This window comes from Aythya ferina (genome assembly GCF_964211825.1).
Source record: "Aythya ferina genome assembly, chromosome: 27".
In the NCBI taxonomy this organism is placed as follows: Eukaryota; Metazoa; Chordata; class Aves; order Anseriformes; family Anatidae; genus Aythya; species Aythya ferina.
Genome location: NC_140310.1, coordinates 4,799,958 through 4,817,999, shown reverse-complemented (window position 1 = coordinate 4,817,999; position 18,042 = coordinate 4,799,958). Strand labels below are relative to the sequence as shown.

At 38.7% G+C, this 18,042-nt stretch overlaps 1 protein-coding gene and 1 long non-coding RNA gene across 2 annotated transcripts in view; one reads left to right on the top strand and one right to left on the bottom strand.

Annotated features, from left to right (window-relative positions):
• UNC5D (unc-5 netrin receptor D) overlaps positions 1 to 18,042 on the bottom strand; it is a 323,527-nt gene that overhangs the window by 25,810 nt on the left and 279,675 nt on the right. Inside the window, exons 18-23 of the mRNA XM_084499193.1 lie at positions 12,943 to 13,123; positions 11,931 to 12,098; positions 11,064 to 11,228; positions 8,256 to 8,288; positions 3,292 to 3,477; positions 26 to 403 (exon numbers count right to left, since the gene is read on the bottom strand). Coding sequence (XP_084355319.1) covers positions 26 to 403; positions 3,292 to 3,477; positions 8,256 to 8,288; positions 11,064 to 11,228; positions 11,931 to 12,098; positions 12,943 to 13,123 — 1,111 coding nt within the window. The remainder of the gene's footprint in view (positions 1 to 25; positions 404 to 3,291; positions 3,478 to 8,255; positions 8,289 to 11,063; positions 11,229 to 11,930; positions 12,099 to 12,942; positions 13,124 to 18,042) is intronic.
• LOC311424221 overlaps positions 1 to 18,042 on the top strand; it is a 126,155-nt gene that overhangs the window by 96,787 nt on the left and 11,326 nt on the right. Inside the window, exon 6 of the long non-coding RNA XR_014686017.1 lies at positions 12,212 to 12,364. This is a non-coding gene — a long non-coding RNA (uncharacterized lncRNA). The remainder of the gene's footprint in view (positions 1 to 12,211; positions 12,365 to 18,042) is intronic.

Sequence of the window (18,042 nt, the reverse complement as noted above, 5' to 3'; positions counted from 1 at the left end):
TTTTAATAAGAAAGGATCTACCCACCTGTGTTTGGGACCACTAAACGACCACCCAGGTGTCCAAAAATGGCAGTTGTCTTCAGCTCGCTTTGTGTTGAAATAGAAGACAGGTTCTGAATATATGTAGCCTTGTTTCTAGACTGTATCGTACCAAAAGCTCTATTATTCCCGTGAGGAAAAGTTCCAGAATGCGCCTTTCCGTGATATTCGGCCCTCTCTGTCACCCCTAGGGAAACCATGAATGAACTGTGAACCTTGACTTTGATGTCTGACAGGGGGTTAAACAGCGAAGACTCCGTCATTAGCTCCTTGTCCATCGGGTCCTGCAGGCAGATTGGCCCACTGTACGTTCTGCTCACTGTCAAGTCAGGCTGCATGGATGAGTTCAAAAGCAGGGAGTTACCTGGTGAAACGAAGCGGATCAGGCAGTTAGTCCCTGTGTTATACAGTGTGCAGCAGTGCCCGGTGAAGCATCTGGACAGCATGTAGCTGGAGAAATGATATTAGAGAAAGGGAATGTTCCATCGTTTTATGTAGATCTTCATAAAGCACAGAGAAGTGGTAAGCTGGACTCCTGGCCTGCAGTCCTGGTCATGCAGTAATTTCTGTTACAATCTTGAAATGAATAAATCTCTTTGATTTTAACTATGCCCTTAAGCTACATGAGCTGCATTTACACTGAGAAGTGAAAAAATAACATGCATATGGGCTTAGGCATCCTGAGAACCATGACTCATATCCTATCCATGTAACCATCGGTGTTCTTTTTTAAAAATGGCAAATTTGGTGGAACTGTTGGTATACTGCATGACACTGCATGTGCACCTGCTTCGGTGTCCCATTAGTCCAGACTAAGTTTCAGCCTGTACCAAGCATGCTACAGCTAATTCCTTCCTCCTTGGCAATGTCTGGAGCTTGAATCACTCTGTCCTTAAGAACTGCCTGCAAATAAAAAATCCAGTCTGTATTTCACTGTCACTTTCAGTGAACCATTAGATGCAGTTTTAAATCCCAAGCAGTACTCAGCTGCACTTTGATTTCCCCACCTATATATAAATTGGAGTTAGACAGGTAAGACTTAGGAGATCTGGCCAATGTGCATCTAATACTAACTTGTTTGATGCACTCAGTACGTACTGCAGTCATAGGAAAAAGAATTGTATTTGGAGAGTAAAAGCTCTCCCCGTTTTGCTCTACACAGTATTAAAGCAAAATACCATGGTAGGCATTGGAAATTTACATAACTGGGCTTTAAGATGTTAAATCACAAATCTATTTCTGGCCCTTCCACCATTTCCTTTTTGTTTTGCTCTTCCTTTCTCATATTCTCAGAGAACATCATATAATACATAATTATATATAACGGAATATAATATAGGGTATATTATTATATCATATAATTACAGAGGGCAATGTTTAAAATCAGATGAAACAATGTAATGGATCCAACAGGTACTTGATCAGTGTGCTTCCTGCACTTCAGGCAATTCCAAAGTGCATGAATCCAAGCAGCAACTTTTGCTTTTGAGTGCATTATTATTTTTTCAAATTAAAACCCACTGGGTGAACACACAACTTCCTGCAGACCTTTTCAGTGAGCTTACACAAAAGGATAGTTTTTTGCCTGAGGGAAACTGGGTTGAACAGAAAGTGGGACAAGAGAGTAATAGGAGGATGAATACCCCAGCTGTATATCTAGGAGCATTTTAGCTCGGAAAACACTGGCTGCAGTTAGAACCTGAATTCTTTACATGGTTTGGTCTTTTTTGTTTGTGCTGTGCCTTTTTTTTTTTTTTTTGGTAGCAAATATAGGATGTCTCAACTAATTTTCTAAATGTTTCAACCTTGAAAACTTGATCCTTTTAAAGGGACAGCAGGTTGGGTAGCTAAAATTATAAATAAATTTCTCCAAAGAATAACATTTGGATCATTTCAGTCGGTGTAGCTCCATGCAAAGTAGCACAGAATCTCAGATTACAGACAAATGGCCAGTAACAGCTTTAGCATTCAAGAAGTTGCACTATTTTTTTTTGTTAGGCAAGGAGCTGCATTCTGTATGATTTCAGGTGAAAACAAATTTACAGCTCTGATGGCTTGCTTTGCAGCTCCACTTTCTTTTTAAAAGTGTCATTTCAAATGCCCACTCTCAAAGTACTTTCAATAGTTTTGCTCTCAATATATAACAGAAGAGATTTTCCCTGTACATTATCCAGTTTAGATGGCTTCAAAAGAAACAGACTGCATCTCGCTGTTTATACACTTATCTAGTGGTCCTACAGACCCAACCGCATAGAATTACACAAAAGCCTCATTTTTTATTGTCCCTTACGCTATCTGTTGTCCTTCTGTCAGTACTGTGCTCTCCTTTTGTAGCAAACTGAACAGAGAACTGGCCTTTGTTTTAGCTGAATTGTTTAGTTTACAAATACTCATATTTAAAAAGCCCACAGACAGAGAACCAAAAGTAACTGAACTAACAGCATCCCAGCACAAGAGAAATTTGCTGTCTCGGGTGTTTTCAGCACCCAGAACTAATACTTTTGAAACATGAAATCAAACAGTTCATTCCCCAACCTCAAAACGAGTCTTTCATGGCAAACTGAACAACAAAGGAAAAAGTTATTGAGGCATTTGTTGAGAATTACACAACTAATTAAAGACTTGAATTTATCTCCATCCCTCCACCTTTTTTTCCAATGGAAATATAATTTCAGAAACCACCTGAATGCTGAATGCTGAAATATTTATTTCTTCCATAGCTTATTGTATCGGTGGATTTCTGAAGTCTTTAAAAACTAAAATGAAAATCAATAGGTGTTTACATGCCTTTATCTCCGACAGACCTCAGCCTATGCTAACAGCGACTTACAAAATATGTACAGCTGGGATTCTCAAATTAATGATACAATAAAAATCTAATCACTTTTAAGGGAATAAAGAAAGCAGAAGAGCTGAGTAGGAAGGAACTAAAGACAAATACTTTTCCCTTCCCTGTGAGTCAGAAATGTCAGCCTAGAATCTAGTGACAGTATTTGTAAAGCACTTAGAGCGTGGTCAAGAAAGATTATATGTCCAAGTTGCCATGACAAATCAGTAGCAGAGACAGCAAAAGACATTACTGTTCTAACCACCACATCCTGACCCTCAGACTGTAGCTACCTGTCCCTGGCTTTGGGCACGTCTGCTTCGCATCACGCTGGAATGCCCTCCCACAGCCCGTCCTGAGCATGAGCTTAGTATCTCTTTGTAGTAGGGGCTCTGGAGAGAAGAAAATGAAATCACAACACTAACCTTGTCTGACTGTTTTAAAATTAAATGTCTGGAAGCCTCCTGTCAGTGCAGATGAATCAATCACATCCACGCCGTACTCACTCTGACTCCGTCTGTAAAGGGTGACGCCGACCACCAGCACAGCCACGGCGATGACTGCTGCTCCCAGGCCGGAGTACAAGGCAATGTCACTGGCATTCTCTATATCTGAAAGGAGAAAAAGCAGGTTCCGAGTCAGCCAAGCTCACGAAAATGCCCTGGCTGGTCCCAGCTGGCCGTGAGCAAAGGGGATTGTGTTTATGTGTAGCCACAGACACGTGGCCGGGGAAGCAGAGCTTGAGGCACAAATGCAGAGCAGGTCACAGGAGGGAACTGTGCACAAAAGAGCACTGAAAAGGCAGCCTTTGAAAGCACAAGCAAATTTCCTGATACATCACTCCATATAGGTACACTTAAATCATTTTAGGGATTGTTGCATCATGATATTTGCAGGTTTTTTTAAGCAGAATCGTTGGACTTTTAGCAGTCAGCAGCAGGGTGCTTACCACCAGCCAGCCCTCCCATCAGCACACTGCTGGCTCGGGCTGTGCCACCATCTCCCCTTCCAGCCCAGTGGAGATGATTAAAGTATGGAAACACAGCCCTTCAAAGAGAAAACATGGAACAACTGAAGCTAGGGAGGGCTCTTTTAGGTACCAGCATGGTTTTCACCTACTGACAGCTCTCAGGGACATTTAAGTTTTCGCTTGGAGTTCTGGAGATAATCCAAGAGGTCACGAATCCTCTGAAAAACCTGAGGGAATCCTCTCCAAGCCCTGGGCCCTTCTCCACTCTTTATTTTTTGTGCGAGCTTTAGTTTAAGAAGGAACAGTCCATCCTCTCAAAGCTTGGCGAATGGCTGATGATATCCTTAAAATCTTCCTGGATTCCTGCTGGCACCGACTCCGTCTTTAGAAACAGGTTGGAAAACAAAACCAAGCCCTTCCTGTGATTGCAGCCATGCGTATTAAGCTTACAACCAAGGTTTTTTTTTTTAAAGACTTCAGACTTTTTACAGCAGATAAGAATTTTTTTCTTTGAAAGAATAAATCCAAATGAAACCTGCAATATTATGTAATTGAATTATCCAGTCCCGCTGTTCCAGATCTTTTGGGATTTGGGACCACGTACCATGAAATTAAATTACTTGGCAAGTACACTTAGCAGGTCCTTAGATACTTCCCTTAATGCCAAACTCCAGTTTAGAGGAAGAGATAATCATGTGTTCATCCTGTACATCATCTGCTATCCCGTTATATGTTGCTTCTTGCTATTAAGTGAGGAGCATTTGGTACAAAAAGTGCGTTTATTTATAACAAGTGACAGTGACAAAAAAAATAACCAGGAAAAACAGACTACTCAATATAAGTAAAACTGCAATGTACAGAAGCATGGCAGGAAGTCAAAATTGGCATTTAATAAATAGCCAATTATTGAAATTACTTAATTACTATTTGGGAGGAGGCTTCTGTTGTGCATACAATTTATTTTTTGCAAAAAGATAACTTTATTTTAGCTGAATTTTTAGAATGAATATGAAACTTCAGACCACTGAAACGAAGAAAATTACTACCTATGGGCAGCATCAGAAAAGCTTATTTTCTTGGCTCACCAGCATCTTATGTAGACCAAATGTCTGACAACTAACAATACAAGCAGCTGAAACTTTCTGGGAAGGCACAACCGCTGCCAAATGCAATAATTAAGTCCAACTGTACTCTTCACATAAGTAAACGCCATATGAATTGCAACAGCAAGGAAACTGAGTAGGAAAACACTGCTTTAAGTAGGCTGAAGCACATGGGAGATTTTCCATGAATAAGGCAATGCAATCGATTTTAAGTTGGGCAGCTGAATCAAAAGTAAAATTAACAGTTGAGGTCAAACTTCCTTAAGAGAAGCCACCCTTCCCTTCCCATTCTCTAACTTTTCCCAGCCACCCTCAATTCAACATTTCCAATGTCCCATTCAACCACAAATAAACATTTTACAATCAGGTTTACTAGGGCCACCTATTCAGCCTAGAAAGTACTTCTGCAGCTGTTGAATTTTCAAATAACCTCATATCGAAAAATGTTTCAGTTTTTAGCACTTTTTTGCCTCCAGAAAACTGTAAAAGTCACCAAGTTTTAGTTTCTGTGCAAATAACAGCTTCCAGAATAAATCCATCTTCCATGGCATGTCAGACAAGTAATCACAACTGAATGAACATGGAAATAAATAGCTCTTATCCGAATTCTTAGCATATTACAATCGCTACACACTCTACTAATAAATTACTAGAGAAAAATATTTTTTTCTGAACTGTTTAGGCTCAAAGTTTGTAATTCCAGCCAGTAAGCTTGTAGCTGGCAGCGTGTTGTGGTTTAACCCAGCCATTCGCTCCCCCTACCCCCAGTTAATCACAGACTGTTTTACCTCCATTTTATTCTCTTTTTATCAGGTACAGAAAGAAAAGTACACCAACAGTTACCTTTCTGTTTCTTCCAATTTTCTATTCCCTAGCTATTTTGTTACAGGGAATTAATTATGAAACTCTAGAACTGACTTAATTTTTGGGGGCAATTAGTGCAATGAATAAGCCCAGAGAAGGAGTGGTGTATATCTCCAGTGGTAGAAGAAATCTAACAACACATGGGTCCTTTCCCTTTCTAGAGAACTGCAGTGACCTGGTAGTTATTTCACCATAAAGCATCTTCGAGTCTTCCAAAAGAGATTAGTTTGATTCCAGGAAAAATTTTGTCAAAAAAAAAACCTCATCCACAAACCCAGGGTAACTAACACATAGACTTCAGGGGAAAAGGGTATCAATTCTCATGGTATTCCTTTGGATTGTTCCTGTGGAACACAACTGCTTGGAAAAGGTAACTTTCAATTTTGTTTAGGATGTCAGTATTTCTTTAGAAAAAAATACTGTATCTTAAAAGTAATTTTAATCTTTTCCCCTTTCTATTTCCCCTTTCTTATTTCTCCATTCAGCTGTAGAAATTAAGTAAGAAAGCAAGGGAAATTAGGGAAAGTAGGTAATTTATGCTTCTACTTTTCAGCAAAAGGGAACAAAAAGAAAAACAAACAAAATGAGAAAACATGTACAGTCAGCCAATTACTATTTAATGGACTGCATCCTCCCAGCCCAGTGGAGGTAGTGACTGTTATAAAAACCTCAGGTTTCTATACATTTCAGTTACAGGGTACATGGTGGTGGTAGTTTTAGCCTATATTTCACTCCACCTTCTGACACTGTTACACAACATTTATTGAAAGCACATTTGATGGTAATGAAGTTTCTATTAACTATGATTAAGTTTCATAAAGCACCTGAAGATAATTTAAGATGTGCAGAAGCAGAAAATGAAACATTTGGTTTAGTACATTAGGAAACGTAATTGATTAAATTATCTCATTTACAATAAGTGCTTTCCAGGAGCTATGCAGGGCATACGTTTCCCCCAGTCTCCCATTAGAGTTTGCTAGGAGATAGGCAAGATTCTTCCAGCTTCCCATCCTCCCCCAATTTTCCACCTCTCTTACTTTTGGTACCCTTTAGCAATACGAAATCCATTTCTTCATATAGCAAGTCTTCAAGAACAAGGACTAAAAGTCAGAGAATAATGGAAAAGGCTAGATAGTAGAACACGTTGTTTCTCAATTATCTTCATAATTGACTTTGATTTTGCATCAGTGATGATTCATGTAGTCTTAAATGAAGTTCCTGTTTCACCGAACAGCAGCAAGCTGCATCATGTGTTTCTAACCCCACAGCTAAAGAAACCCTTTAATTCTCCTAGGAACCTTGCATGCTAAAATCAATCCCATTAAGGTTTCTATTTTAATAAATCAGAAATTAAAGCAATTTAACTAATGCTCTTACAAGATTCTCTAATTAAATGGGAACAGCACAGATAAACAAAAGTGTATCAATTGCCTGCGCTGTCACAGCGCAGACCAGTTGTATGCGACCCATCAGATGACTCCAGCAAGAATGTGGCTCCTTTCTTAATTTAGGGCCCAAGTTCCATAACATTTCAAATAATCTCATGACCCTCTGCACCTGTATCTTGGAGGAATACTCAGAGTTAAACCCCACGCTTTATGATACAGAAGATTATCTCTTTAAAGAAGATAGGAACAATTGCATCCATCTCACAGTACAGATGGATTCTCCTTCCAAGTCTTCCAAAGGACTTGAGCCAAAAATGTATTTATAAATCTGTTTGTCAAAATTCAAAGATTTTTTTGTTGTTGAAAATTAAGCTGTGAGAAATCCTCACAACTTTGTGTATGGATTATAAAAGAAAAGCAATGTCTTAGCTTTAAAAGAAGACAGACTTCATGGAAATTGTGGCTTTGATGAGAAGAGTGCCTTTTTTAATGAAAACTTTCAGCTAGGCAGCTCGATTCACATGTGCCGCTCTTATTTAAACTAAAATTCCACTGAAATCAATGGAGAGCGAGAAACCAAGACTGTAGGATAGGAGCCCCTGAAAACAGCATATAAATTTATATATACGGAAAGATATAAAAATATACATGCACACTCTTTACAGTGCAAAGCATACCAACACCCTTTACTGACTGATAAATGAAGGTGAAGCGAGCTGACCAAGATCAGACAGAGCCACTGGTGGAAAGAGATTTGAACCAAGCAAGCTGAACTCCTATATCACTGCTCCCCCCCCCCCAACGCAAGTTCTCAAAAGATCAATTTCCAGATAAGCATTCCTGTAGAAATGGCTCTCAGTCAGTCAGACACAAAATTACTGAAGCACAGTCACTTCTTTTATTTTTAGTCTAAAACCTATGATCACCAAGTCGCTAAGAAGATGCTTTCAGTAGATGCAAAAGCCTTTCATATAACCTTCAGTTTTATTTAGTTCCTAAACAAATAAAACAGAATGGCAGAGAAGATGAGAAAATCATATTTACAAGAGAAAAAAATAACTTACTTTGGGATTTTATTTCATGAAGAGGTTTTTTATCTAAAGAGAGAGAGAGAGAGAGAGAGAAAGAGAGAAAGTTGCACTTAATAAATTTACATGGAGCATATCTATTTCCTATATCGCTTCTGTCTAGCTCTATAAATGAAACATTTTCTCCTTGTTTGCTGACAATATGAATATTTTATGTTGTCCATATTTTTTCCCTTCATCTGCTTTTTCTAAATCTCTTTCAGGATGTTTCTTTGCAGTCATTCCTCATGTGGTTAATTCAAGTATTTGTTAGCTTTTGGATGCCTTTATTTTAGAGTATTATGCATCCCAGCAACAAGCAAGTTCAACACTTTGAAGTGGATCACTTGGCAAACAAAGTCAGTTAAGACTTAATTATTTCTCTGTATGTTTATCAGAACGTACAATATATTCACATTTATGTATCTAAATACACACAATAATTACCTCTATATGTGTATATAAATAACATACAGAACCAATGTAGTATTGAAACATATGCAAGGATATTATATTATATTATATATTTAGATGTTAACTTTATAAAGCAGATTCTATATACTAGTGCATCTCTCTCAAAAATGAGGCTTCTCTCTCTCCCTCATAATAAGCATTTGATTTATCCTGTATAACCTATACCTAAAAAAGTAATCTTTAGATTACCTTAGGACCACATCAAACACGCGATGTTCATCATAGTTTTTTGGTACATGACAATGTAAGCAAATGGTCACGAAATGCCTTTTGTTCTTTACTTTTAGTTAAATTGATCACTTTAATAATTTTCAACTTAAAAGCTGCATGGTTTTTGGCTTTGCCAAAAAGCTATTTTTTTCTTTTTGAGTTTTTTTCTTTGGTTGGTTGGTTGGTTTTGGTGAGGAAATGGTGTTTGCAAACACTGAATGAATAGTATCAGAGTTGGACTCTGTAATGGAAAGAAACATTCCTGTGCTGCTGACACAGACTGGTATCTACAGAAAACTGCAATAGAATTGAAATGAGTTTGCCATATAAACTAGTGAGATTGCTAGAACCAGAAGCATCTTGGCAATATTCAGTATCTCAACTGGTCAAAAAATAAAAAACCAAATTGTTTATGATGCATTAGTAAATAAATAAAAAAAAGAAGTTTGCAGTTCATCTCCTTATAGCCTGCATGTTTCTTTCTTTTTTGGGCACTGGGAAAAGAAATCGATAGTTTTTGAAGTTATATAAACAAATAACTTTAAAGCAAACAGATAAAAGTAAAATAAAAAACTCTACAAAATCCTCTTCTATTAAGCAATGAAAAAGTTTTCACCTCTAGAAGACAGAGAGAACCCCACCAAGGACATGTACACTACTGAGAATACCAGCAGGGAATAAACAATGAAATACATGCAAGAAATACTAAGTTATTAAGACTATCTGAGCCAAAGTGACCTTTGCTTTCAGATGGAGGCAGTCTCCATTTTATCCCAACTTGGTGGGCCTGGCAATCATTCACATAGCTCAAAACAAAAATAATTGTCTTCTGCAAAGCAGTTTCTCTCCCTTCAACTGTTTGACATCCCAGTACGCATTCCCTGCAAGGAAGGTGCTTTCAGCTGCTCCTCAGTTAAGGACTGGGCTATCTGCATCCATCCAGAAACAATCAAAAACCAAAGCAACAACAAGAAAGAGAAATCTTCTGGGAATGAAAGGATGCCTTCTCTGTGTTCTTCCCAATCTTTCCTGTCAGGAACTGAGTAAGGAGTAACTTGGGAGTAGGCTCTGTTTTATCACTGCTGCATTTAGTGACTCCAAATTGAAAATTCTTGCTAGGGATTAGAACTTTTCCTGCCAGTTCAGAATCGGGCCACATATTTCCGGCATCTTTCATTCTCACCCTTACTTTCATTAGAGTTCTTACTTGTTAACCAAAGACATGTTTCATTTCTATTTTTGCCTCATGAAAGGAACAAAGTTAACAAGTTGTGCCTGATAACCTCCAAGAGATTAGTTATCTGAAGCACTGCATTGCATTTCCTTCACAATTCCCGATGGGATGAAAAGCAGAGCAGGAAAGGCACATATTGGAAGATGAACGAGAGAAAGATTTTAAAAAATAGGGTAATTGCATCAATTCCTATTAACTGAGAAAGCAATTATGGTCCTAAAAATAATTTGACAGAAATATATATATATATGTACAGCACAACCCATTAAGGAGTAATGGTATCACATTCCAAGATGAAAGAAACAAGAGACACTTAACACTTCCATCTATTTGAATGCATACAGAAATTCAACTTTCAGAACCAACACATACTCACTGTTACTACCCATCACAGCAGAAGGAAGAGACGAGCTTATTTGAAGTACAAGGAGCATGAAGGCCAGAGCTGATCTCAGTTCCACTCGTTACTGAACAGCAACAGGTTCTGATTCACTGAGTTAAGTTCTGCTTTTACAGCTTAGCTCAGTTAGTTTCAGTGAAAGACTGTTGTATACAAGGAATAATACTGAGAACACTCTCAATGCCAAATTATATTGGAGTAGATTTTTTTTTTTTATCTCCCCACAAAATACCAGTTTCTGGTTCCGATATTAGGTAAAAAAATTGCTGGTGCAAAGAAAAACCTTCAGTTATATTTCTCTTCAAATTAATCTTATTGTTGTTAGTTCAGTTTCCCTAACTCCCCTCTCACCTTATAAAAAGAACAGTAATACTTTACAAAATGTAGTCAATATAAGAACTTTCATAGGCATTACATTTAGAAAGAGAAATTATATCGATTTTAAGCCGTAAGTCCTAAATCTACTTCGGTGCAAACAGATACCCACCTTGAATGCAAAGCCCTTCGGTGCAATTCTCAGACTCTTGACTCAAGCCCTCGCAGTATTTTCCCCCGTTTCGAGGAGGCGGTGCGATACATTCCCGAACTCTCAAATGCTCGCACTCTGGGCTGCACACAGACCACTCACTCCACACCTCCCAGTTTCCATCCACTGTATGGAAAGGGGAAAAAAAGCAAACATTGTCATTGCTTATCAGACTGGTGGAATTCAGAGTTCCTACAAAGAAAATTTGTATCTCTCCTCAGGTTGCACCAAGTAAAACACAGAGTCGGATACCGTGTAAGATGTGAAGTTAAAATTCTTCATTAGAATGTACCACCTCACATGTGCAATGTGAAAGCTTTTAAAATACACCAGTGTACAATGTCCTGCAAATATAGGCCATTAAAAACTGCAGGAGGAAACATTTTCTTTGCCACATAGCTATTAGCTTCTAAAGTTTCAATGCAAATTCTACCTTAAACCAGGTTGATGTAGAGAGGCCACACATTAGTGTACCAGAAAATGAGGCTGACGTTTACAAAAAACACCCTAGCTGGCCTTGCAGACCTCTGGCTAACGCTCTGAGCAAGACGATGGATCAATATGTTGCTTTGCTGACTGATATACAGCTGCCTCTGACCCTGTCCCAGATGAGAAGAGATTCCACAGTCTCATGTATAAAAACCCCAATTCCAAAATCAGGTAAGGGAGGTTTTGTTCACTTGTGAGGATGCAAATATTTCCAATTTCCTTTTTTGCCCTCAGTGGGCTTTTCAAAGCACAATTGTCTACCAGACATTTCAGACAGAAAAAGGTCTCCCCTAAGTGTGACGGTCAAAGTTACTCCATAGTGGACTGTGCATATCTCACCGGGGCAAAGAGAAGTGCAGGTAATTTTCTGCACTGACATTCCTTCACAAAAAGCACCTCCATTGAGTGGAGCAGGGTTAGTACAGGTCCGTGATCGCTTCTGCCAGCCCCGACCACACCGCGCGTTACAGTTTGACCACTCGGTCCACGATGACCAGCCTCCGTTAACTGCAAAGCACAAACGTGTTAGTGGTTGCAGGAGGTGCTCTAAGATACAGTAAGCAACAGATCTGTTCACATCACTTAACACTAAAATTTTGCTTTTGAATGATGTTCTACAGGTAAATTCCAAGCTGAACTAGGAGCCACTGCCACCTACAAAGCATCAGGACACAACTACATGAAGGCCATGGTGTCAAAGAACACAAACGCTTGTTTTGGAGGAGTACTATGCTAAGAGGCACAGTAACTCATGGGAAGACTCAGAGGAGAAGGTAAAAGCAAGTACATTAATTCTCTTAAAGCATGCTTTGTTTAAATCGTGAACAAGACTTTTATTATTTTTAAAAGGATTATTTAGGAATGCTCTGTCTCTACCAATAAAACTTCCCATGCAGTAATAAACAGGGAGAGCAACAGGGCGGTGGTAATAAAGGAATGGTTCTGCTCTTTTTTGCTTTGCTGTGATTCACCAGGCAATGCCTGTACACTGCAGAACCCCAGTTAAGGAAGCCCTTTAAGTACCTCCCTAGGCATGTGTTTAAGGGTTTCCTGATAAAGGCATAACTTATTTGTATGGTTTATCTTATAATTCGATCTTACTAATATCTGGAGCAAGGATTGTTAGCACTGACATAGCTTCTAGAAGCTTTCATCACAAACAAGAAGCTCATAACTCTAGCCCCTGTAACAACAGGCATGATCTCAGCCTTGAGCAACAGAGCTAAAATTCATCATAACAGGAATGAGGTTAGCCATTTGATTTAGAACCAGTTGTATGGTACAAACAGAACTTCAGGCAGAAAAAGCACGCACATCTAAGCTTTTCCATAATTATCACATTTTCACCAACCATAAACCACAACTGTCGCAGACATGCTCCTTCTCTTGGCAACAATGTTGGCAGCCATGCAGGTATAGTTCCCAGAGTCAGACAGACGTGCCTGTCGAATGATCAGGTTGTGGTCTGCTCTGGTGTCAATGTTCTCGTCCAGGTTGGAATCGATGGGCTCTTCATTCTTCAGCCATTCCACCTGGAGAGGGGTGGAGAAGACAAGAACGTGACATAGGAAAAGGAAAGATGGAAACAGGAAGTCTGCAAAATTGTTTTTCAGTGATGCCACTCTGATCTTTATAATAAACATTAAGATAAGAATCAAGCTAGGATGGGATTCCCAACAAGGCAGATATTCACAAACTCAAAAAAGAAACTAATCCTATTCTGAAGAGCCTGGAACCTCATTAGCAAAGAGGCACCAAATGAAATGCTAAAATAGGAAATATTAAAAGAACTATAAATGGCAACAAGCTGGTTCCGAGTTGCAAGAATGTGGATTATAAAGAAAATGTTACATTTGTACTACTGGGAAAAAGGAAGGGAAGGGAAGAAAATGGAGACTAGCAGTCCAAGTGAATGTCAACTAAGGAATTAACAATTTTATTTTATTTTATTTAAATTCAGGGGAGGGAGGTATGGGCTAGGAACTTAGAATGATTTTTATTCTAAGATAAAAAATCTGACAAGAGAGAGTAGGAAGTGTTTAAATATATTACTCTTTATGTACAGCCCTTCACATGTTCAAACCATTGGACAATGATCAGTTAAGCTTCGTGATATACAGGGTTAATACAGGGTACTATTAACTTAATGTTTTTGAGAGAAACAGAAGGATGAAATCACTTGCTCAACACTGCACACAGTGGACGACCTGTCATCATAACAGATTCTCATTTTAAATAAACATTATTAAAATAGAAGGCCATTAGTATTTGTTGTCAAGGTACATAAATACTGTGAAATGCTATCTATAATATATTTCAACACATCTCATATCAACCAGCATATTTCTGAGTAGACCCAGGAATTATCTGCAAGGCATTTCACCACTTGAAACATTTAAACAAAATATTTAAAGCATGGTAAGCTGCTGCTACAGAACTGAAAAATTAAAAATAGAAGCAGAATCTATTAGAAGTCTGAACAAATGTGACTCATTTTAATAGCTTTTCTAGACCTGAAGGAGGTATGGCTGTACTCTGAAGTCAAATACCCTTCTCATCTCAGTTCTGATGAATAACCTCATTTGGGAACCTGTGGAAGGACCTGTAACTTTGTGGTAATGAGCTTATGGATTTGCTAGCTACAGGCATTCATTAGCACACTGTTCTGCGCAGATGGTCTGCAATTTGTAGATTTTCCAGTTTATAAACAAATCTGCAAAAGCTGACCATCAAAGCCAATTAGAATTCATGCCAGACAGCAGGTTCCCCTTCCAGTAGCATCAGTCATTTTGGTTAGCTGGGGACAGAAGGTGTGGGACTGACATATCTGTTGCTTCTCACATCTCTGCAGCACGGCAGTCAGCTGGGAACCTATCTTGAAAAAGAATTGGGGTTTGTGGCATTGCTACCTTACCTGGTGACTCTGGGAGTAAATACAGTGATTATTTTACGCATCTGTTACAAGGGGCTCTAGATGAATACGAAATGCATTACATTTTATACAGAAAGTAGACTTTAGCTCAATATACTCTTTTCTCAACCTGCGATTAACCAAAAATAACAAAACCAAAGATCATCATCAAAGGTTCCATTAAGCATTTAAGACATCTGTCTTTATTTCTGCATTAAAGCTTTGATACAGCGCTGGGTTTCGTTGCTGTTGTTTTCTCTTTTGTTATGTTTTTGTCTCAAATAGTATTAAACAATCTCCCTCACAAAAGTTTTCCATTCCTAGAAGCACCCTAGGAGATGTCACATCTAGCACTGGTGCTCGGCTCCTTTCCTTCCCCAGGCTAAGTGCTGTGACAGGCACAGTACTGGCAGCAGATGGCCAGCTGCCGCTCCCGAGCAGCAGACAAATGACCTTACCAAATCCCCTAATGCCGAACTCTTCCCTTAATAATATCTGTTTGAATGTATTCACGCAGTTGTATTGCATTTCTCTTTGGTCTGAGTACGATGGGCACGATCAAGTCATCCACCTACTGCTGCAGAGCTTCCCTTTTGGAGGGAACTGCAGTACTACCTGTCAGAGGGGATACACGCACGCAATTTTGCATTTTGACTCTCATCAGATCAGGGCCTTTTGTGGGGCAGGAAGGCTCCAGGTCCCGATTACTGTTACACTCCCACTTTGGCACCTCGAGCTGTTTTTCCTCTAGATAACTGTTCCAGGAGGGAGTGCATCCTGCTCTGTTCTTCACTGCGTGTAGGACTGCGAGGCATGGTGAATGAAAAATGTTTACATTAATGCAAAGCATTTAAAAGAATGATGTTCGCTATGAAGGGAGAACATTAAACAGACGGAACATAAATGTGAAAGCAATCAAAAGATGATTTGTAAATGAGGGCATGCATTGCTTTTTGCTTCTTATCTGGAGGCTCGATGACACTGAATACGCTTTAATTCCAGCCTCCTCCTCACTAGAAGATGACTGCTTCAACCTCACCAGATGAATGTTTTCAAAGACAGAAAACTAAGATGAATTTAAAGGAAAAAATGATAAATTTGAAGCGAGCATGATGACAGAAGGTCATTGGTATTTGCCGTGGTGCAACCTTTGGAGAATTTCAGCACACACATACACAACCAACACAAAACAACCAAGCAAAATAAAGGCAACAAAGAAACTGGCTGTGTCTCCACATAAAATGAGGCATGTGGTCTGAGCTGCCAACTTGTCATCTCTGAAGAATAGACTCAAAACTCATTAGCATTTAACTTCACTTGCTTTATCATCACTGGAGGTCATAAAGTTGCTTGTAACACACTGAAATACATTTCTATTTAAGAATTAGTCTGTCTGAAGATCTTAAATGTTTTATCTTGAACTAGACCTAAAATGGCCGTCTATAACTGCAGTAAGTTTATAAAAAGAGATCTTTTTTTCTGAAATAAAATCTGCTCAGAATTAAAATACTGCCATCAATTTCTAACAAAGGCTAATCATGTAATGATCTACAAAAGAAATGCAGGGGCAGATATGGATTAACTCAGCTACTACGTATTGGGTGGCAGCAGATGAATTAGCGTAATCATAAATTTGTTCCAATTACAGAAAGCAATTATCAAAGGCAAGCTTACAGCATTATCAAAATGAAATCAGCTAAATACACCATATCCTAGGTAGATTAAGATGAGAGTTAGCAAACTCTTTAATTATTTCTTTATTTCTTGAAAAATTAAGTTTATCCATCTCATCCGTATTTCCACCTACTATACACAACATCAAAACCCCCGCCAGCTGCACCACGACTGCCCTTTGAGTTGTGTAGGTGATGGGAGTCTCCCTGTGCAACACCAGTAACGTATGTACATCATCCTTATTTTTATGTGTGTCCATACAGATAATATGGACACGCCTCTTCCATACAGCGAGTCCAAACACTTTGGGGAATTGCAAATATCCATGAGAATATTGGCGGAAGCAGGACCACAGCTGAGTTAAAAAAACAGAGGAAGGTGCTGGTGGAGGTTGCTCACTTCCTTTGAAATCTGCCCATTGTAGGGGCTACAGCTGTATGCCCCAAAACCTCAGCTCCTTTTGAGCATGATAGCAATATCACTGGGAGCATTTTATTTCACTTTGACGGGCATTGTGTTAGGCCTTTGCACAGACATCACCTGTGAAATTCAGGGAGAAAAGATGACCAACCCCAGATAGGAAGTAACGTTCTTGTGGCTAAGCTTCACAATTCCCTTGCCAAATTTGAGAGGGATGCTGTACAACTTTTACAATTCCTGTAAAAAATCCCATAAGAAGACATCTTAAGAATATTCTTATTTACAGTAACAGAAATTACTTGGTGTTTTTGTTGTTGGTGGTGGTTTAATACCAAATTTAATATTTAAACCATGAAGACAAGACAGTATATCGGATAGTTACGGGCCTTAAAAGATCTTGTACCTTAAGGGTTCTTCATCAGTCGCTGTAATTTAAACATCCCAAGAGCTAGCTGGCTGCCCATGGCTATATTTGCTATTCTTTTTAGGGTGTCTTGTTTGAGAATATTACGAGTTTAACACCCAACAGGAGCAATACCACTCAGCCATCTTTTGGGCACACATGATAATTTTATAGGTCAGAAGACAAAAGGCCCTGGTATTCCTGCTTTTAGATTATACTGTCCTGCCCTTTAAACACATCTGACTTTCTCATGTGGTCAATAACCTGAGTACACATATATCAGAGATAATATAGTTAGAATGTCAGCTCCTCTTGAAGAAAGAATCAATTGCTTTCTGTATGCAAGATAAACACTTCATGATTTTAAGATGGGAAAGGTCAACACCTGACTTATGGCAGCACAAATGTTTCCTATATAGTAGTCAAGTTTACAGATTTTAAATACCCTCTCTCAGATGGAGAAAACAGTAAATAGATCCTTAACCTTTCTTTATACATCCTTAGCTTTCCTTTAAGCCAATACCACTGTTCAGCACATTCCTGAAAAACAGTTTTTGCATCTTTCAGATAAAAATGTTTTATCAGTCCTGGATCTGCTTGATATTTTAAATGTAAGCACAGCAGACTAGCATTTAGAAAGTCTGGTACAGAATGCAATAAGTAAGCAGGTACATTGCTGCTCATGAGATTGCAGGTAATTACACTAAACACAATTTTCGTCTCTACTATCTTATGTTTCCCCTGCACTGAGGCAGAAACTGTCTTTCCATGAACCAGACAAAAGCTGATATAACCTAATAATATATATTATCCTAAACCACTCTGAGTATGAAGCTGTTAAATATTTCTATTTATGTTAAAGCTGGATATAAAGAGCACCAGAAAGTGGGTTAGAGGGGCAGAAAACAACATAAGAGAAACGCATCTCTGTGCACAGACTATTTAAAGAAAATGTAACAAAATAATCAGGAATGGAGGTGCCTTTTTATGTCTGTCCTTTGTCAGGAATGTTTGACAGATCTATCATCTGGCTTTGAAATAAA